The sequence below is a fragment of the Haematobia irritans genome, chromosome 4 (genome assembly GCF_050003625.1).
Source record: "Haematobia irritans isolate KBUSLIRL chromosome 4, ASM5000362v1, whole genome shotgun sequence".
Taxonomy (NCBI): domain Eukaryota; kingdom Metazoa; phylum Arthropoda; class Insecta; order Diptera; family Muscidae; genus Haematobia; species Haematobia irritans.
In genome coordinates, this window is record NC_134400.1 from 75,817,293 (window position 1) to 75,838,749 (window position 21,457).

The 21,457-nt window shown below is 39.2% G+C and overlaps 2 protein-coding genes and 1 long non-coding RNA gene across 3 annotated transcripts; 1 reads left to right on the forward strand and 2 right to left on the reverse strand.

Annotated features, from left to right (window-relative positions):
* Positions 1-735: 735 nt before the first annotated feature.
* On the reverse strand, positions 736-12,378 carry LOC142236493 (uncharacterized). Its single transcript, XM_075307711.1, has 2 exons — positions 11,876-12,378; positions 736-1,950 (listed from the first exon to the last, which is right to left on the reverse strand). Exons 1-2 carry the CDS (start codon positions 11,884-11,886, stop codon positions 1,095-1,097), a joined length of 867 nt encoding a protein of 288 aa, XP_075163826.1. The 5' UTR covers positions 11,887-12,378; the 3' UTR covers positions 736-1,094.
* Positions 9,733-10,724, reverse strand: LOC142236692 (uncharacterized). Its single transcript, XR_012722159.1, has 2 exons — positions 10,054-10,724; positions 9,733-9,995 (listed from the first exon to the last, which is right to left on the reverse strand). It is a non-coding gene; the product is annotated as an uncharacterized LOC142236692 (long non-coding RNA).
* Positions 12,379-20,474: 8,096 nt separating the features above from the next.
* On the forward strand, positions 20,475-20,924 carry LOC142235599 (uncharacterized). The gene has a single exon (XM_075306860.1). The coding sequence runs from the start codon at positions 20,475-20,477 to the stop codon at positions 20,922-20,924; it is 450 nt and encodes a 149-aa protein (XP_075162975.1).
* The last annotated feature ends 533 nt before the right edge of the window (positions 20,925-21,457 follow it).

Genomic DNA, 21,457 nt, shown 5'->3' on the forward strand with positions numbered 1-21,457 from the left:
AACTGTTGATGAGACATGTTCCACCACTATACTCCAGAGACAAAAGAACAATCCAAACAATGGATTGAAGCTGGAGGAAGTGCCCCAAAGAAGGCAAAAACAATTCAATCGGCTGGTAAGGTTATGGCAACGGTTTTTTGGGACTTCAAAGGTATTTTATTGATTGACTATTTGCAAAAGGGTAAAACAATAAATTCAGAGTACTATTGCAACCTTTTGGATCAATTAAATATACAATTTCGAAAAAACGTCCTGGCTTACAACACAAAAAAATAATTTTTCGTCAAGACAACGCACCAGCGCACAAGAGTGTTTTAACAATGGCTAAAATCAACGAATTAAAGTACGAGTTGCTTGACCACCCACCTTATTCTCCTGATTTAGCTCCCAGTGACTTTTACTTGTTCCCAAATCTAAAAAAATATTTGCTGGCAAGCGTTTTACCTCAAATGAAGATGCAATTACAGTTGTAAACCACTATTTTGAAAACCTTGAAACCTTGAGAAAACTATTTTAATCAAGGGATAGAATTGCTAGAAAAGCGTTGGACTAAGTGTATTGAAGTTTCAGGAGATTATATTGAAAAATAAAAATATTTTTGAAAAACTAACTATTCTCTTTCATTGGTAGTGTACAATTCCGAGACGGCTTAGACTGGAATGGACTGTATAGTTTAATAATCTCCCAGAATCGTAAGTCAGTATGAAAAAACAGAAAGTAAATAAAAAGAGGCAGTTTCAGTATAAACGTTATAAAATTTAGGTTTATTGTGGATGGCGGCTGCTTACCAGTTTGACTGACAAAACACAAGTGAAGTATTGAAAATTCATTAGGCAGACATAATTAATTAGTACAAGGTAATTTAGAAAAGGACAAATATTTGAAAATAATTTGAGTGAAAACTTTCCCTGTGTGAAAGAGAAAGCTGCTAGGGTTACCACTATATCAATAAATAAGCAGATATGAACTTAACTATCTAGGTGTAATTCATTTTAGCAATTCATAGATTCAATTAATCAATTCAATAATTGTTATACGATAAAAATTACTGTTGAACAGAGTTCAACATGCCGCCCCTCTTGCAGCAATGCAACTTAGTATGTACAGGCTCCGGATATGATCCAACCGAAGATCGTACTTTGCGCTATTGGCATGGAGGACGAAGTTTGAATTAATCCAGCCAAGAGTAATTTTGATAGTTGGTCGTTTCCAATGGCAACCTCGATATTCGATGGCTTATAGAAGTGGGGATCAGCCAAAGTACCTAAATGGTTGTATATGGACTGTAGTTTTTTTTCAGTTGTTGCTTCCGGCAGAGCCATGTTAAAATGGGATTTGACGAGTCCAATAATTTGCACCTTTACGGTTTCATCATGATATGATTGAAGGCATAGCGTGCAGAATTCGGACTGGCCCTTTTTGGTCGTACGGATATTTAATCGGTCTACCATCGATCTCAGTATAATTGTCTGCTTTCCGGCCGAATTCATCATCATCCGAACACTGCCTGTACCATTTTGGGCTAACACTCGAGCTAATGCAGTAGGCAAAAATACATGAGTTTTTGATCGGGGACTTAATCGCTCATGTATGTAGTTCCGTTGATTGTGGCCTTGGGATTTACGTCGAGAATTGCTTGTGGTGTGATGTCCTGATGACGAATGCTGAGGTTTCACGGGCTTGTGCCGGATGATTTTGGTAATATTCCGGTTAGAGTTGGATGTGGTGTCAGTGTGGAGCATGGTGTGGTGATTTTGGTTGCAGACGAGACAAGTTTTTCGTGAGCGGCACCAATCACGTGTATGACTTGAACAAAGGCATTTAAAGCAAAACCCTTTTACTTTAACTTCCTCTCTTCGCTCACGAACGTCCATTTGGTGAAATTTCCCACAGTCCTTTAACGCATGCCTTTGGTGGCAGATGCGGCACTTTGGAACGTTGGATACTTGGCTGTAAGCGTAAAATGTTGTTAAGTTGTGAACGGTTGTGGAAATTAATGTTTAGCAGTAGGAATAACACAAAGTTTAGCTATTGGGCGAATTATCAACCCATTTTGGGTGCGGATCTCAGCTACACGTACGTTAGAATCTTGCCCCTTGAAGACCTTCAGTACTCTACCCAAACACCATTCATTAGGGGGGAGGTTGTCTTCCTTGACCACAACAAAGTCGTCTACTTTAAGATTTTGTTGGGTCGTCTTCCATTTGTATCTCCTTTGGAGTTCACAAATGTACTCATTCTTCCAGCGTTTAGCGAAATGAATTTGCAAAGTTTTTAACCGTTGCCATCGGTTCAGCAATGTAAGATTGTCGGAATATTCTTCAGGAACAGCTGTTAAAGCTGCTCCTCTCAGTAAATGACCAGGGGTTAATGGGATTAATTCGTTTGGATCTTCATTGATAGGTGAAATTGGCCTAGAGTTCAAAATGCTTTCAATCCTAACAAGAAGTGTGGAAAATTCCTCAAACGTAAATTTAATGTTAGCAGCAACTTTCCTTAAATGAGACTTCATGCTCTTTACAGCCGCCTCCCATAGTCCCCCCATATGTGGGGCGTGAGGCGGAATGAAATGCCATGAAAATCCGTGTAAATTATACTTATCAGCAATCGATCTATTCACCGTTTTCAGGAATGCCTTATACTCTATGGTCAATGCCCTACTCGCTCCTACAAAGTTAGTGCCATTGTCAGAGAACATTCTGTTAGGTAACCCTCTTCTTCCCACAAATCGGTTAAAAGTAGACAAGAAAGCTTCAGTTGTAAGTTCGGAACATGCCTCTAAATGTACAGCTCGGGTAGAGAGACACACAAATATTGCAGCATAACCCTTTTGCAGTTTAGCATTTCTAAGTCTGGAAGTTTTCAACTCAAATGGTCCAGCAAAATCTACACCAGTGTTAGTAAAGGGTAAGGAAAATGTACACCTCTCAAGTGGCAGTGAAGACATTATTTGAGTGCGAACACGATGCTTGTATACAGTGCATGTGCGACAATTTCTTATACAGTAACGTATTGCACTTTTCAAGCGAATGACATAAAATTCTTGACGAATTGCACGTAACATAATTTTGTGTTCTGAATGCAACAACATCTTGTGAGTAAATTCAATAAACAGTTTACAGAATCGTGATTTTTCAGGTAATATAACAGGATGCCTTTCATTGTAGCTGATGTCAGAACTGGCCAATCGGCCATTCACCCGTAATAGTTTTTGGTCATCAAGAACAGGGTTTAACGTTAACAGTTTGCTTTTTGTGCCAATAGCACGGTTGTTTTTAAGAGCTTCATATTCAGATCGGTAATGAGTCCGTTGGGCCAAACGAATCAGATTAAACTTAGTCAGTAAAATTTCATCTTTAGTAATATAGTCAGTATTAGTAAAATTGACCGTTTGTTTTCTACAATTCCTTACAAAACGGTATACATAGCAAAGAACACGTAGTGCCCGACTAAAAGATGAGAATCGATCTAAAAGATCCTCAGTTTGAGTTTCAGTTAGAAAATTAGTTACTTTTCTTTCAAGTTCAGGCTCGCAAAAGTAATTTTGTTTGGGCCAAAATTCTGCTGATTTTAACAACCATTTTGGTCCATGCCACCACAGTTTATTCGAGTTAAGTTCAGAAGCTGTGCATCCTCGAGAACCAATGTCTGCAGGATTATCATTGGTTGGAACATGTCTCCAAGTAACATTTCCAATGTTGTCCAATATTTCAGATATTTTGTTAGCAACAAAAGTCTTCCAATGATATGGTGGTTTATCGAGCCACGCCAAAGTGATTGTAGAATCGGACCACAGAAAAATGTCAGTAATAGTGAAACTCAAATTTTGACAAACAGATTTCAGTAGCTTTGATAACAGTGTAGCCCCACATAACTCTAATCTTGGTAAACTAACAGTCTTAAGTGGTGCTACTTTACATTTTGATACCAACAATTGTGAGGTTCTAATATTCTCTGAAGAAACAGTGCATATGTAGATACAGGCACAATATGCTTTCTCAGACGCATCGCAAAATCCATGTATTTCAACTCGCTTATCAGGGGAATAGTTGATCCATCGAGGAATCTTAATAGATTCAATATCAGAAAAATTAGAAATAAAATGCTTCCACTTTTCCATCGCATGTGGTTTGACTTCCTCATCCCAATTAGTTCCATCGATCCACAACTGTTGTAAAATATCCTTCGCTACAATAATGATGGGTGCCAACCATCCAGCAGGATCAAATATTTTTGCGACAATTGATAAAATTTTCCGTTTTGTCAAAAGAGTACAGGAAGTAGGAATGTTGGAGACGGTATAATAAAAAGTATCGGACATCGCGTTCCAACGAATGCCTAATGTTTTCGTCTCGCTAGTGTCTTCCAGTTTCAAAAAATCTTCATTTAGAAGATCCTCGGGGGGTACGCCTTGCAGAATATCCGGATGGTTTGCAGTAAGTTTTTTTAATGGGAATCCAGCTGAGTCAAGCAAATCAGTAAGTTGTAATAAATAGTATCTTGCTTCAGCAACCGAATTGCCACCTGACAGAACATCATCCACGTAAATCTGATGTTGCAAAATGGATGCCGCAGTAGGATGCGTTGATTTTCCGTTCTCACTTAATTGTCGTAGAGTTCGGATTGCTAAGTAAGGAGCACAGTTTACTCCAAACGTTACAGTTTTTAAACAGTAGTCACTAATTGTCTCAGATTGCGACTTTCGAAAGAGAATTCTTTGATATTGTCTATCTTCAGGATGTACATAAATTTGGCGGTACATCTTTTGGATGTCGCCATTAAACACATATTTGTAGAAACGCCATCGAAGTACCACATTCATTAAATCATTCTGAAGTATTGGCCCAGTATGCAGTATGTCATTTAAAGAAATCCCAGTCGAAGTCTTTTTTGAAGCATTAAAAACAACTCTAACTTTTGTGGACGTACGTTCAGGTTTGACAACCGCATGGTGAGGAAGATAAAAAGAGCGGTATCGCGAATCTAAACAAATTTCAGTGGATGATGTCGGCTCCATGTGATCAAGATCTAAATATTCTGATAAAACTTTTGTATACTCGGATGAAAGATCCGGGGACTTTTGCAACATTTTTTCCATGTGCATATATTGCCCCATGGCGGATCGTCTTGATGACCCCAAGACTATTTCCGTCTGTAAGTCTTGCCGAAATGGTAGTCTCACCATATATTTTCCATTTGGTAATCGACTAGTGGTTTCCTGATAAAATTTTTCGCACCAATTGTCGTCTTCCGACAACAAATTCAAAATGGGAACTTCTTCCAACTCCCAAAATTTTCTTATGTCATCGTTTAGTGTATCATTCGATGCTGTCCATGATGCAAACGTGGAAACAGTTCGTTGTGCAGGAGGTCCACTTATTAACCACCCGAATTCAGTATTTTGTGCTAATAAACTTCCTGCCACATTCTTTTTCACGCCCGATTTAATAATGGATGGCAAAATATCACTTCCTAACAGCATATCAATCGGTCCCGGTTTGCAAAAATATGGATCCGCCAAATTCAATTCATTTAAGTCAGACCAGTCAGAAATGTGTGTTGGTGACCCAGGCATTAAATGTTTCAAATTAGAAACGACTATCGCAGAAGTGTGTAACATATAGTCAGATTTTCGGGATCTCAAAGTAACATGGCATATTTTCGATGAATTTTCAAGTACAGTTCCTCCAAGACCTGAAATCCTCGTGAAGGATTTCTTGGTAGGAATTTGTAGTCTGTTCACAATCCTGCTAGAAATAAATGATTCCTGTGAACCCTGATCAATAAACACCCTGATAGTGAATATTGTGCCTAAGTGCTCAATTTCAATTAACGCAGTAGGTAAAACAGTTCCTTCGCAAGACTTAGTGTAGTTCGATTGGACATGCGTAATTGGATCATTATAAACAGCAGTGGACGTACTCGGATGATCTTCAGTATTGGCGTCAACATGGAACGACGTTACATTTGATTGGGAAGTTCGTTGCGTCGCTCTTCGATTCTCAGCGTTGCTGGAATCTTGATGTAAAATAGTGTGATGTCGCTGTTGACATTTTTGACACACGTTATCACTTTGACAATTTCGAGCAGTGTGACCATATCCTAAACAATTGTCACAAAGTTTATTTTCGTTGACAAACTTTCTTTTTTGTGTGAAAGACCATGATTTAAATTTAGTGCAAGTACGTAGCGAATGATTTTGCTTACAAGCTCTGCAGGGTTTATAATTATTTTCAGTTTTAGTGTAGTAATTGTTGGACTTTTGTGAATTGATAGGCGGATTCGATGGTTTTCTTATATCAGTTATTGATTCCAACATATTCAACCGCCTCGAGATAAAATCGTCAAGTTGTTCCCATGACGGCATTTGCTTGTGATCATTTAACGAATTTTCCCATGCCGTTAAAGTTTCATCGGGTAATCTTGACGATACCCAGTACACTAGTATGGGATCCCAGGAAACCACTGATATATTATAAGTTTTCAGTACTGAAAGGCAGTTGTTTATCGTGTACTGTAAATTACGAAGTGACTTTCCCTTTTCAGTGGTAACGCGATCAGATTCAAAAATTTTCCTCAATTGGTGATTAATGAGAATTCTTTTATTTTCATAGCGTTGCCGCAAAGCATCCCATGCTAAACCAAAATTGTCATCAGTCAGAGCGAATTGTTTTACAATTTGGTTAGCTTCACCTCTTGTTTTCGCCCTTAAATGAAATAGTTTTTGGGCAGGTGACAGTTTTGGGTGTTTAATATAAATGGCCGTGAACATGTCCCTAAAACCTGGCCATTTATCGTACCCCCCATTGAAAAGTTCAGTGTCGCAAGGAGGCAGTTTTACAGAAAATCCGCTGTCGGCATCAACAGGTCTATTTTCAATACGCGCCACTGGAACCGATGACATTTCCAACTTTCTTCTTTCGATGTCCATTAAATCAAGAATTGAAGTCTTACATGTCTTGTATGACCTGCAAGATTCATTAAATTTGGAATGCATAGATTCTTTTTCCTCTTTGCTTAACTCTTCACGGGTGGTCATTTCAGTTTCGTAGACCTGAGTCAATGTATGCCATCGACGATCTAAATCATCTAGATCTACTTGCAGACTAGAAAGCGTATGTTCAGTTATATCAATTGCAGCGAAGTTGGCGCAGTAAGTGACAACTTGGTCAGAGAAAAATATAAACTTCTGTGACGACATAATGTGCGTTTCAGTTTCCTAAGCAACAGTACAGACTAACGATTACCGAAAACAATAATCAACAATAGATTATATTCACAGAATGTATTTCTCTCGCCACTCAGAGAGAAAAGTTTTCACAGTTGCTAACAGAGAGCTACTATGATACAAATAGTGCAACAGAAAATTATGTTCCTTGCTATTTCAAATGTGACTCAACAGATCAAGTAAATGAATTCAACAGAGAACTGTAAATAACTTATGCAAAAGTAGGCAAGTTCACAGTTAAAGTCGATTTCCAGGGGCGACTAAAATGGTATCAACAGAATAATTCAAATACACTCATATAAAAGTAGACATAGGCACAGTTCACCACCAGTTTACAGATTCTGTTTTTTCTTTACCAATATCAAACGGTCAGAGTGGGTTGCAACAATGTTGAATATACCACCAAATAAAAAATGTTGAAGTATACAACCTAACAAACAACATACAAGAAACAGTGTATATGTGCTAAAATGTTATTGTATATTAGCCCCAATAGCTAATGTTCCAACCTTTCACCTCCTCGTAAACTTCTTGTAGCCGTTAGTAAACACAATGTTTATTGTATATGTATAATATCAATTCCTCTTAGGATCTTTAGGTTAACGAACCATAAATGGAGAATGCGCAACTTTTAGTGCAAGGTATCCTCATTTGATAAGAATGCAGCGAGTTGAACAAGTATTTCGGCAGACAGCGAAATCAAAACTTTATCGCTAGAGATCACCACTGATAAATATAACTGTAGATTGTTATGTCTCTTTCGGCAAAGAAAATACAAGTGCTGATAATAAGTACGAATCGTCGCAGCGGATTTGATAGCTGAATTCAAGTTTAAGTTTAATGGTTTTCAAATTCAAGTATAATGTATCCACAAATTTGGATCTCAGTACAAAATCCCTTCTTCGAAATATATTAGTATCTAAATATATTAGTACTCGGAATAAATGGGACTTTGTAAAATTTTCAGTCAATAATAAAATAATGTTGCCTTGAACACTCAGTTTCTTGAAAAATAAAATATAAAAAATTCCACGAAGTACCGACCACAGTCTCAGTGGAACAATGGAAATTCGTGAATTAATTGATGCAAAATTAATCAACTGAAAAAGCCAAGCATAATACTGAAAATGTTATATCAGCTTGACATAACAAAACCAGCTTTTACGCCCAAGAAAGTCGAACTTTAATAAGTTCAATGCCAATCAAAAGAATAAATTCCCATTCACGTCTCAAAATGGCGAGAATGAAACACAGCGTTTCCAATATGGTAATGATTTGCACCAAAATTCATTTACTTTGCCTTTCGTTAATGCTGGTTCTTGTGAGAAGAAAGTAAAAAAAAACAATTTGTTGCAATTAAAGGGAATTCAAAGAATATAACAAATTTTCCCACTGTGTAGAAGCACAAATATCAATTCCTCCAAAAAAAGACGGAAAATAATTTTGTTCAAATTAAATATTCAATAATTGATTTAAATATTTAAATGTGTAATATTTCTTCTCTTTCGGTACGTATTTCCCTTTATAAGCAAATATTTCATCCACCTGTGATGTTCCACTTCATAAGCAAATATTTAAAAATTCTACAAGTAAGTAAGTTCCAAATTTCATTCAGGCATTTCATTCATAGGTAAGTATTTTAAATTTCCATAGATAAACCTTTTAAGTTTCCATAGGCAAGTATTTCAAATTTTCATAGGTATTTCAAATTTCAAAGGTATTTTCTTCATAGGTTTCCACAGGTAAGTATTTAAAAATTTTCATAGGTAGACTTTTTAAACTTCGATAGGTAAGTATATCAAATTTTCATGGGTAAGTATTTCGAGTTTTCATTTCTCATGCAATCATCTGACTTATCAATCATAAGCACAATTAGCAAAACTTTAATTGTTCAATTGCAAACTTGCTCCTTTGTTATATTAGGAAATTGCACTCACAGCAACTCTTCCAATTACATTAAAAAACAGTGATCCCACCAGGAAAGATAACCTTCGACTAATTTTAGAAAACTTTTTTAGAAAGTTTTAACTAAGCAGTATTAGAATCGCTGATATCACTCCGATATGGAAACAATAAATAAATATTTTTCGACAAATTCAAGAAAACCAATTGGACATAACTAAGTTTTTCCAATTATTAAAGACAATTTTCTAGTTTTAAGAGAAATCTTGTATTTCAAAATTACAAGAATGTCTTTAGTACCATACGAAATTCATGATGGACACAGTTTTGGCAAAATTTCAAAATTCAAAGAAATAATGAACTATTTTGTAAGACATACGATATTAGGAAATCTTTATGCTTTGTGTGCAATTTTTTTTTTTCGTTTTTTAGTTCATTTAACTAACGTACGCAAAAAGTTACTTGAGTAAAATAAACTTTTTTCAACCATAATGATTCCATGAACCAATATAAAATTAAATTGGCTTTAGTGAAATAGAGAGTTCACTTTTTTCTTTGAGTGTATGCAGAGAAAATTTTCCAAAATAAAAAAATTAACCAACTAAGTATTATTTCCTTTTAATTCTATATGAAGAAAGCTTAACTTTCCATATATTTTTCAGTGTATAATCAATGGTATTTTTCTGTATAAATTTTTTAATTTCCTTTAGTGTATAATTTAATCATGCAATAGTAAATAAAATCCTCTGTAAATTGTGCAACTTGAACAATCATTAAATCTCCAAACAAGGAAATCATCATTTGTATTTTCCCTTTAAGTGATCTTCCTTTCGCGTGTTTGTCTTCAACACTGTGATGGCAACACCTTTTTATACATAAACATTATTTTTCTTTTATTCATATGTATACTAACATCCACTCACCCCTCTACTTTACCCTCCTCTCGTTGATTCAAACACGTAAGCCTTCAATTGCCAATATGCACCGCATGTGCCTTCCGAGCACCGTTACAACAAAAACACCAACCAAACTTTCGTCCACCAATTCCAACTCATGAAAACCAATAGACCAATAGACAATGATTGGATAACCATTCATATTTTGATTCAACAGCGTAATTTTCCAAATATCTCGCCCTCAATTTTTGTTTTAATTTTCCAAATTTATACTTTTAATTTTGTTTCTATACGGTGTCCTTTTTTCCAATAAACTTTCTTTAAGCTCTCCACTTCAACTACTTTACGTCTTAAAATTTCAATCAAAATGACAATTTGCCGGCTTTGCTAATATGACATCCTCTCTTTCTTAAGATGCAGTCACAGAGATGCCCTATCGATTTCAACTTTTTTACTTGCGGGATTACAATATAACAATTTTGATTTCATTTCATTATATATGCAAGAAATGATTTTAGAAGCTCCTAATTCATTAAACTTTCAGTTTGTTTCTGTTAGATATCATCGATGTGAACCACTTAAACAAAGTGAAATAATAAATAATTATTTCCCACGTATAATGATTTCGTGTTAACAATAGGGCAAGTATGTAACCACTCAATTAAATGAGAAGCAAAGCAAATATTGTCATCGTTAAGAGAATCCAAGATGTTATGGTTGTCGGCCAGTCCGACTGCGCTGTCAACTTTACAGAATGCAAATGTATTACGCAGAACTTAAGAGAGTTTGGTTGATATTAACGGCACAGGTTTATGATTTGTAATTTTAACAGACGGACGAATATAGAATTCGTATAAATGATGTTAAAGAGTTATTGACTGAGACTATGTATGAGCGTTTGAAGAGGCTATTAATGTAGAGGATTGTTGTGGCTGAGTGTGACTAGTATTCAAAGCAAGTGTGAGTTAACAGTGGTGTTATTGATCAACGTAAATATTCTTTGAATAAATGTTGAAAACAAATGTTGCGAGTTGACCGGTAAGTATCAACAATATAAATGTGTCTGTTATGAAAATTAGATATGTTGCAGGTAAGTATGCATGAATGTTATAAACATAAATGTTGCAAACAAATGTTGCGAGTCGATTGAGAATATCAAAGGTAAGTATCCAATGTAAATGCTAAAAACATTTCTGCTATGAATGTTCAATATGTTGAAGGTAAGTATGCACGAATATTATAAACATAAATGTGACATACAAATGTTGCGATTCGATTGAGAATATCAAAGGTAAGTATCCAATGTAAATGTTAAAAACATTTCTGCTATGAATGTTCAATATGTTGAAGGTAAGTGTCGTAGACATAAACAGTGGGTAAGTATGTATGGATCTAAATTTTAGTGTTGCTCGTAAAGCAAAACCACTTCCAATTTACAGTGTTACAAATGCTTTCGTAAAAAGCAGCATTCTTTCTTCATGTAAAGAACTTAACATAGACCTGGTAACGAGAGAATTTGCATTTCTGCAATAATTTCAAACAATTTACACTCGTTGATAGTCTTGAGAATACACAACCAGAAAGAATATCACCCAAATTATCAAACGAGCCAACACAAGATTTTAAAAGGGTCTCGTGAAGAACCTTTTCAAAATTAATAGTTGTGCTTGTAAAGCAATATAGCAGCGCTTTCGTAAAAAGCTATTTCATGTACTTGTCTCATGAAATGTAATGTAATGACTTGTGCTTGCCCAGTAGCACAGGCAGAAACTTTAACAACAGTTGTCATAAAATTTCAACAAAAAATTCCACAATTTTATCCGTTCACAAAATAACAAATTTTACGTACCTCTTTTCCATTATAGATAGAATATACTTTTAAGAATCAGTAATCAGTGGACGTTATCCAAAACTTTTCTTATCTTCCAACTAGTCCTTTGAACGGTTCGATGGACCATGTACAATTCCGAGACGGCTTAGACTGGAATGGACTGTATAGTTTAATAATCTCCCAGAATCGTAAGTCAGTATGAAAAAACAGAAAGTAAATAAAAAGAGGCAGTTTCAGTATAAACGTTATAAAATTTAGGTTTATTGTGGATGGCGGCTGCTTACCAGTTTGACTGACAAAACACAAGTGAAGTATTGAAAATTCATTAGGCAGACATAATTAATTAGTACAAGGTAATTTAGAAAAGGACAAATATTTGAAAATAATTTGAGTGAAAACTTTCCCTGTGTGAAAGAGAAAGCTGCTAGGGTTACCACTATATCAATAAATAAGCAGATATGAACTTAACTATCTAGGTGTAATTCATTTTAGCAATTCATAGATTCAATTAATCAATTCAATAATTGTTATACGATAAAAATTACTGTTGAACAGAGTTCAACAGGTAGGCTAAGAAGTTTCCGAACCGCCCTCGTAACTAGGTCCATATCGGTCTATAGTTATATATAGCCCTCAGATAAATCGATCCCCAATCACACAAAAATTGGTCCATATCAAGTTCATAATTCTATATAGCCCCGATATAAGCGACCCCATATTTCAATTCTGGCTATCTACGTACCGTGCAAAAGTCTATGTCGATTTGTAATTATTTGTAGACTTACCTATACATAACTTTTTTGTCTAATATATACCACGTATAGAATAACTCACAATTTAGAAAACGATGTTAAGAAGTTTTAAGATACCACAACCCAAGTAATTCGATTGTGGATGACAGTCTTTCGTAGAAGTTTCTACGCAATCCATTGTGGAGGGTACATAAGATTCGGCCTGGCCGAACTTACGGCCATATATACTTGTTCTTAATTGAGAAATTTCCATTATAATATTACATTTCTGTCTGATATATGCCTTACAACATGACTAGTGAATTTACTTTCGATTCAGATGATCTAGTTATATATTGTGCCAACCTAGAGGAAATCTTAGGCGATGATGTGTCAGACTCCCAAGTGGAAGTAGCTTTGCGGTATTTACACGATAGGTGGACTAATGTTAATAAATTATATAAATCGTGGAACAAACCCAACTCGCGAAGGAAGAACTGGAAGCAGTTCGGGGAAAATATGCCACCCGTACAAAAGATTGTCATTCATGCAAGTCCAAATTATTAGATTAACTTCGGCCAAGATCTTCCCTGCAATGTGTTCTGTCCAACAATTGAATGATACCACAGACTCCGCAAATTATATCAAGGTTTCGCCGTACGATACGGAAATTTTCTATGGTGTTCCATAAAACTTCCGCCGGAGACACTATCATTATGGGAGACCTTAAATCTCACAGGGAATTGCCGAAATGGAGTGAAATGGATACATTTCTCCCAAATCGTTATCAAGTGGTTGAAAGGCTCAATAGCATTCAAGGCACGAAAGTAATATCGCGCCAAAAAACAGGTTCAGAAATACACACATTTAGTACGAGCATCCAACATCAGCCCAAATACAAGCTTTGTGACTCAACTCGTTTTTTAAAGAACTGTCCAAAATGCAACAGTTTGGACGTAGCGAGACGCACTGATTTTGTTTTGAAGTATAATATCTGCCTTAACTGCCTTTCTCACAATCATATGCGAAAGGAATGTAAAAGGAAATATCTTTGTACATACTGTAAAAAGAACCATAATACACTTCTACATTACCCAAGTACAAGAAACGTGAACGACAAAAGTGAGACCCTAAATCACGCAGCCTCCGCTCTTTTGGGACAGGATAGTGCCGCAAATGTTAATCAAACCAGTTCTCATTTCACTACTCAAACCCAAAACCAGACCAGTTCTCATTTCACCACTCAGAATGGTAATGGCCATCGTGAAAATACATTACTGCCCACTGCAGTTGTAGCTGTCGCATATAGAGGCTACATTTTTTCCATTCGGGCGTTTCAATCAAGGATCCGAGAGAACCTCATTTCCAAACGGTTACAACAGAGTCTTAGGCTTGAAACTGAAACTAAACGTTTTGAAATCCGAGTAATGGGTGGCAGCACAGTCGCAAACTCAAACTCCTCGTGTAATCTTGTCCTCCTCCAAATACAACAAATATGTAAATATACTGACCATTGTGGTTCCCAAAATTACCCGTTTGTTGCCGAACTTCGTCTTACCAAAATCTAAATTTCCGATGGAGGAGATTCGTGACATGGAATTGGCCGATCCAGATTTCCATTCTCCAGCCCAAGTTGACCTATTGATCGGGAATAATGCTTTACCAGAACTACTGCTGGAAGGAGTAAAGAAAATTGGGAGATCACTCATAGCTCAGTCCACAATTTTCGGATGGGTTATAAGTGGGCCTGTATCAACAGAAATGATATCGTCATTCTCGCTCGAGGTTAACTAGAGTAGTGACGACCCCATCAATCAATTACGTCTGTTTTGGTAACAGGAAGAAATTTCAGTTCCACCACCAGTGTCCACTGACGACGAATTTTGTGAGTTCCTATATGCCACTACAACCGTTCGTAACTCTGAAGGACGCTATATAGTTCGACTGCCTTTTAAATCTAACTTTTCAGTCAATATCCCAATCGGTTCATCCAGACCCTCTGCTCTCGCCCAATACACACGTCAAGAAACAGTTTTTAGAAGACAGTCAGAAATGCATGAGGAATACTCCAAAATTCTAAATGAGTACTTAACGCTTGGCGATGCAGAACCAACATCATCCAAGGAAGTTATTGTAAACAATTCATTAGATCCTTCTACATACCGTATTTAAACCCGATAGCACTAGCACCAAAACCAGAGTGATGTTCAATGCTTCGAAGCGCTCCAATTCGAGAAACTCCCTCAACGACATTATATAGGTTTATTTTTTCCGGCGACATCGAAAAGCTGCGCCACCAAATATTGGTGCATCCATACGACATTAATTTTCAAAGAATCCTTTTTCGACCCAATCCCCATGGCTCAATTCAAGATTTTGCATTAAAAACGGTCACATTCGACGTGAATTGTGCCCCGTATTTGACCATACGCACACTGCTACAGTTGGCCCGCGACGGCAAAGAAAAGTTCAGACAAGCGTTGCAGATTCTCCTTAAAGAAATATATGTGGACGATATTTTGTCTGGTGCACACGATATTGACACAACCACTGATAATTTGCATCAACTCATGCAGCTTCTCATGTCTGCAGGGTTTAACAAATTACGTCCAACTGCCCCGAAATCCTCTCACCCGTCGATAAAGAAAAATTATTGCATTCCGATTTTCTGAAGTTGCAAGAAAAAAGCACCACAAAAACTTTGGGTATAGAATGGAATGCCCTTTCAGGTTGTTTTTCATACAAAATAAATCCCATATCTCTAAACACAACAATAACCAAACGGAAATTGCTTTCATTAGCTTCTAAATTATTTGTTGTTGTTGTTGTTGTAACAGTTTATTGTGATCTCATCCATTTCATATTATACGCTTGGTACATCAGCTTGTTGGCAGATCAAGGAACTCTGCGACTAAGATGGGGTGTGTCCAGAGTGATCTGGTGGTAAGTCGGGTTGGTTTGGCTGGGCAAGAGAAAAGATGACGCGTGTCGTGTGGCCCTTGGTTGCAAATTGGACAAACGTCAGCTACGCTGCTATCAATCACCGATAAGTAGGAATTGAGGCGGCTGCACTTGCCTGATCTTAATTGGGCCAAAACTACCCTAGTCTGCCGTGGGAGGTCTCTTTCCTCCGGTGCTATGGGCGGTGGTCGGACTCCAAGAACAGGATTAACCTTGTAGCTTCTCACCGCTTCAGCTACAGTATCCTCATGAATCCTGTTCAAACCTGCCCGGTACGCTGCTTGATCTAGAGGCTCTCTTTTATAGCGCTGGATCTCGCGCTCTAGATTATGTATATCAACCCTTACGTTCCTGGGTGGTGGTTGTGTATCCATAAGATGGTGGTTTGGATGATTACTGCGATAACAACCCAGGAGATACTGCTTTGACAACATGTAGTTGTGTCTTCGCACAGGGATGATCTTTGTCTCCACATAAAGGTGATCCAGGGGTGTGCTGCGGAGACACCCAGTCGCAGTTCTAAGAGCAGCGTTCTGGCAGGTTTGTATGTTATTCCACTGCGTATCACTGGTCTGCGGTGTCCACACTGGCGCTGCATAGTTTACCACTGACCGGCCAATTGCCTTATAAGTAGTTAGCAAGGTTTCTTTGTCCGCACCCCAAGTACTGCCGGCTAGTGACTTGAGGACCTTGTTTCTACCACGGAGCTTATTACAAATTGCAGTGGCATGGGCAGATGACCTAAAAAGGCTGTCGAATGTGACCCCAAGAATCTTGGGGTAATTTGTGGTCGGAATTATTACTCCATCGACTCTGATATTCAACTGCCTGCGCACTTCTGCCGTCCATGTAGTAAATAGTGTGGCTGAGGATTTGGTGGGGGATATCCTCAAGTTTCTCGCAGTGAAATAACTGGTAAGATTAGCTATGTAGACGTTCAACCGATCGCAAATGTCATCAACATTGGGCCCAGATGCCAAGATTGTACAGTCATCCGCATATGATACAATCTCGACGCCGTCAGGAGGGGGTGGAATCGAGGACATGTAGAGGTTAAACAGTGCCGGAGATATCACCCCACCTTGGGGAACTCCCTGTTTAACTCTACGCGGTCTTGACTTTCTGTCCCTGAATTCCACGTACGACTGGCGTCCACACATATAATTCAGCACCCAACGCTTCGCTCCTGCCGGTAGGGACGTATTCTCGATGTCCTCAAATAATGTGGCATGGTTGACCGTATCGAATGCTTTCGATAGGTCAAGCGCCACGAGGACCGTCCTGTGACACGGCCTGGGCTGGTTAAGTCCCTTATTAATATGTGTCGAAATGGCATGTAAGGCTGTTGTCGTACTATGTACCTTACGGAATCCATGTTGATGGTGGGCAGCTGGAAAATTCTCCACAAGGCTGGGGAGGAGTAATGCCTCAAGTGTCTTGGCTACTGGCGAAAGAAGGGATATCGGTCTGTACGATTCACCTTTGCTCGAATCTTTGCCCGGTTTCAGTAGTGGAATCACCCTTCCCATTTTCCAGACATCGGGTATAATGTGTGATTCCAAAGACAAATTGAGGAGTCTGGTCAGGAACTCAACTCCCAGTATTCCCAGATGCTTCAGCATTAGCATTGAAATTCCGTCAGGGCCCAGCGCCTTAGATGGTTTCGCGCTGTTGATGACATTGGTAACTTCGGCTGCAGTAAATTGTGGTGTGTCATCGGCTCGGAGACCACGTACACGACGGGTGGCTCTCCTTTTCGCTCTATCACTCTCGGGATGCTCGACAAACTGTCGGTTGAAGTATTTGGCGCACCTCTTCGGATCAGTCACAGTCACGTCGCCAAATGTGACTGAAATCCCATCATCCCTTGTGGAGGGGTTCGAGAGGGCTCTAACTGTTGACCACAATTTACCAGTTCCTGTTCCTAAGTTACATTGCTTCAGGTGCTCTAACCAAGTGTTCCGCTTGTGCTCGTCGACTATCTTACTAATCTCTAGATTTAGTTCTCTGATTCTAGGATCAGCAGGGTTAGCACGACGGCGTTCATCACGCTCGTCTGCGAGTCCCGCCGCTTCGGCTGGGAAGTTGGGCCTCACCTGGGCAATTCGACCAGCGGGTATGAAGCGAGCGGCTGCTGCGTTGATGATGTCCCGGAACTCCCTCTGGGCAACATGAACATGTGAGGGGGACGGGAGCTCACTGAAGCGGCGATCGGTGTATTCTCTGAAGCCTTCCCAGTTGGCTTTCTTTTGATTAATAAACGTCCGGCGTTCAGAGGTTATGAAATCGGAGGGTCGGTTGATGGTGAGAATTATGGGGAGGTGGTCCGAACCCAATGAAATGACGGGTTGCCAGGAGACGTCATTTATCAGACCAGGCGATGCTAACGATAAATCTGGCGAACTGCTGCAGTCACCCATAATTCTCGTGGGGGCCTCTTCGTTCACCGTGCAAAATGTGGAGTCGTCTATCTGCTCTGCCAAAGCTATGCCCCTCTGGTCATTACCCAGGAGAGAATGCCAAAGTTCATGGTGGGCATTAAAATCTCCTAGAACCAATCGGTTATGCCCGCTCAACAACCACTCAATGTTTGGGCTATAACCAGGAGCACAGCTACCAACCGGCGGTATGTACACATTGTATAGCTGTATCTCGGCAGCCCCACACTTAACTGCTACCCCCATACATTCCATGTACGGGTCATTAGTGTCTAGCACAAGCGTGATAGGTCTATACTGCACGGAACGGTGTAATATGAAAGCCAGGCCACCACCTCCATTTCTTGTGCGATCCTTCCGTAGGACATTGTACCCATCACAATGTCGTAGGCTGCAGGTGGGATTCAGCTTTGTTTCCTGGATCGCCGCGACCCTTATCCTTTTCCGATTCATAAAGTCTACGATCTCACTAATCTTACCACGGAGCCCGTTGCAATTAAATTGCAAAAATGATGCACTCTCCGGAACTGGTACAACAATATTCGGTGTAAGATGCTGCGGCGGAGAATATTGTTGTGCGGGAGAAGTCGGTGGGGTCACATAATCAGATGACCCACTGCTGCTGTCATTGGCACAGCATCCTGCCACGAAGTCAGTTTGACTATACTCCCGCAGCGATGTTAGGCCGGAGCAATTCCGGAAGTGCACCCATTCCATGCACCGGTTACACCTCACCGAAACCGAGCGATGGTGAATTCGATTTCGGCAGACGACACAGTACCATGGTCCGGGGTTTTCCTCTATCCCGGCTCGGACCAAAAGCAGGCGGAGAAGGCTCCCCGGGATGCACCTTCTCCAACACGAAAAAATGGACGAGACAACACGTACACTGAGGTGGCAGCCGCTGGCCGATGGCTGGTATCCATCGGGTCAATCCGGTGCGTAGAACCCGCCGCCGTGGGATTGTTCTTTCTAAATTATTTGATCCTGCTGGGTGGATATCACCCATTATTGTTCAAGCAAAATTGCTGCTTCAGCAAATATGGTTAGATGGCACAAACTGGGACGAAGATGTAAAATCTCACACAACCCAAAAGTGGAATCGTTTTGTAAATGAACTATCCTCTATATCCCTAATCGAAACTCCCCGTTGGATCCATTTTTCGCCGCAATGTCAAACTCAAATCCATGGGTTTTGTGACGCCTCACAAACGGCGTACTGTGCGGTTGTGTACATTAGAATCCAAAATCCTGACAGCGTTCACACAAGCATCTTAGTATCGAAAACAAGGGTGGCTCCTATTGAACCCATAAGTCTCTCACGTCAGGAGTTGTGCGGAGCTGTACTCATAGCTAAGCTAGTGAAAACACTTTTAATAACCATCGCCATTCCAAACTCTGATATAACATTATTGCGTGATTCATCCATAGTTTTGAGTTGGTTGGAAAACCCCCCTTCGGTTTGGAAGACATATATCGCAAACAGGACGGCTCAAATAATACGAGATGTGGGTAATAGCAAATGGAGACATGTAAGGAGCATGGACAACCCCGCGGATTTAGGCTCAAGGGGACGTACCCCTATGGACCTAGCCGACAACTCACTTTGGTGGCATGGCCCATCATGGCTGGGCAAGCCACAGGAAGAATGACCGTATATCCTTATCCTGTAATGATACTCCGGAGAAAAGAAAAATCGAAACATTTTTCGCATATGAGAATGAACCAGATATTCTTGAAAGATTCTCAAACTGGGGTCGAGCTATCCGCGTGATCGCTTATATGTTTCGATTTTATAATAAAGTTTCAAAACGGTCCGAATTACCAACCAGCGGCTTCATTACACATTCCGAATTCCGAGCAGTCAAATATATTTTAATCTCTCTAACACAGCAAAGATACTATGGCGATCAATATGCTTGTCTGTCTCTATACAAGCCAATCTCAAAGAAAAGTCCATAATTTACATTATTTGAAAGCGCTAATGTATTAAGAGTGAATTGTCGTACTGTTAACTCTAATTCTTCGTACAATGCTTCCCATCCCATAATCTTGCCGATCAAGTCAAGGTTATGTACAATGTTTATAGATTTCAAACATAATCAATGTATGCATGCCGAAAATAATTTAATGCTTCTAATTATCCGAGAAGAATATCACGTTTCCCGTCTAAGGTCTGCAATTAAAAAATGCATTAGGAGCTGTAAAATTTGTAAAAAAAAAAATCTGTAAAAAAAAAGAGTTAAAACACAACTTATGGCACCACTTCCTATGGAGAGATGTTCATACTCTCCCCTCTTCTCCATTGCAGGATTTGATTTTGCAGGCCCATTTTCGGTCAAGTCCTCACCTTTGCGAAATGCTAAAGTCGTACGTTTGTGTATTTGTGTGCTTTAGCACCAGAGCAATTCATTTGGAACTGTGCTTCGGTCTCTCATCTGGATCGTTCAGAGCAGCATTCACAATATTCGTTGGACATAGAGGATCATGTCGGATAATGGGATAAACTTTGTGGGGGCTGAACGAACAATCAAACAAGAAGAGTATGCCCAATTTATCAAGTCTGTTTCCAACGATATTGCCCAAAAATATGCATGCCATGGATTGCAATGGTCATTCATTCCCTCACGCGCTCCTCATATGGGTGGTCTGTGGGAGGCCGCCGTTAAATCTTTTAAAATTCATTTCAGGAAAGTAGCACAATGCCATAAATACACATATGAAGAGTTTTCAACACTGCTAACTCGAATTGAAGCAATCCTAAACCCGTTGACCCCGATCACAGATGATTCCATGGAAATACTCGCTCTGACTCCGGGACACTTCCTAAGGGGGTCTCCTCTCATTGCTTTGCCCGAAGTTTACAACTCTGATATGTCATTGGCAGATAGATGGGGACAATTTAAAATATTGCAGCACGAATTTGCGCGCCGCTAGAAAGCTGAATACCTCAACGAATTATAAAAACGAACAAAATGGCAACGGGGAAAAAGATAACTTACAAACTGGACAATTGGTAGTCATCAAAGATAATTTGCTTCTTCCATGCGAGTGGAGGCTCGGAAGAATTAAGAGAATTTATCCGTACGAGTGGCGGATATACAGACCCAGTTAGGAGTTATAACCAAAGCAATATTTAATATTTCTATCCTACCCAACAACACATAAAATATCTCTCAAATCTCTTATAACCGACACATTTACTAACTCACACCACTATTCACATGTCCATCATTCATACTCATTGCCACTAACTCACACTTTTTACTCATACAAGTTTAATAATATTTGTCGATGTTTGGCACTTTCCCACACATCACAACGGTGTCCACCCTTTGACCTCTGTAAGAGATGTGGTGGCGAACACCATACGATGCTACATCTTCCGGAGACTACATCGAAATCATCTTCAATATCCTTACGCAACCAGCAAACGAGGAAGGACACCCACCACAGGCAACATGAAGGGT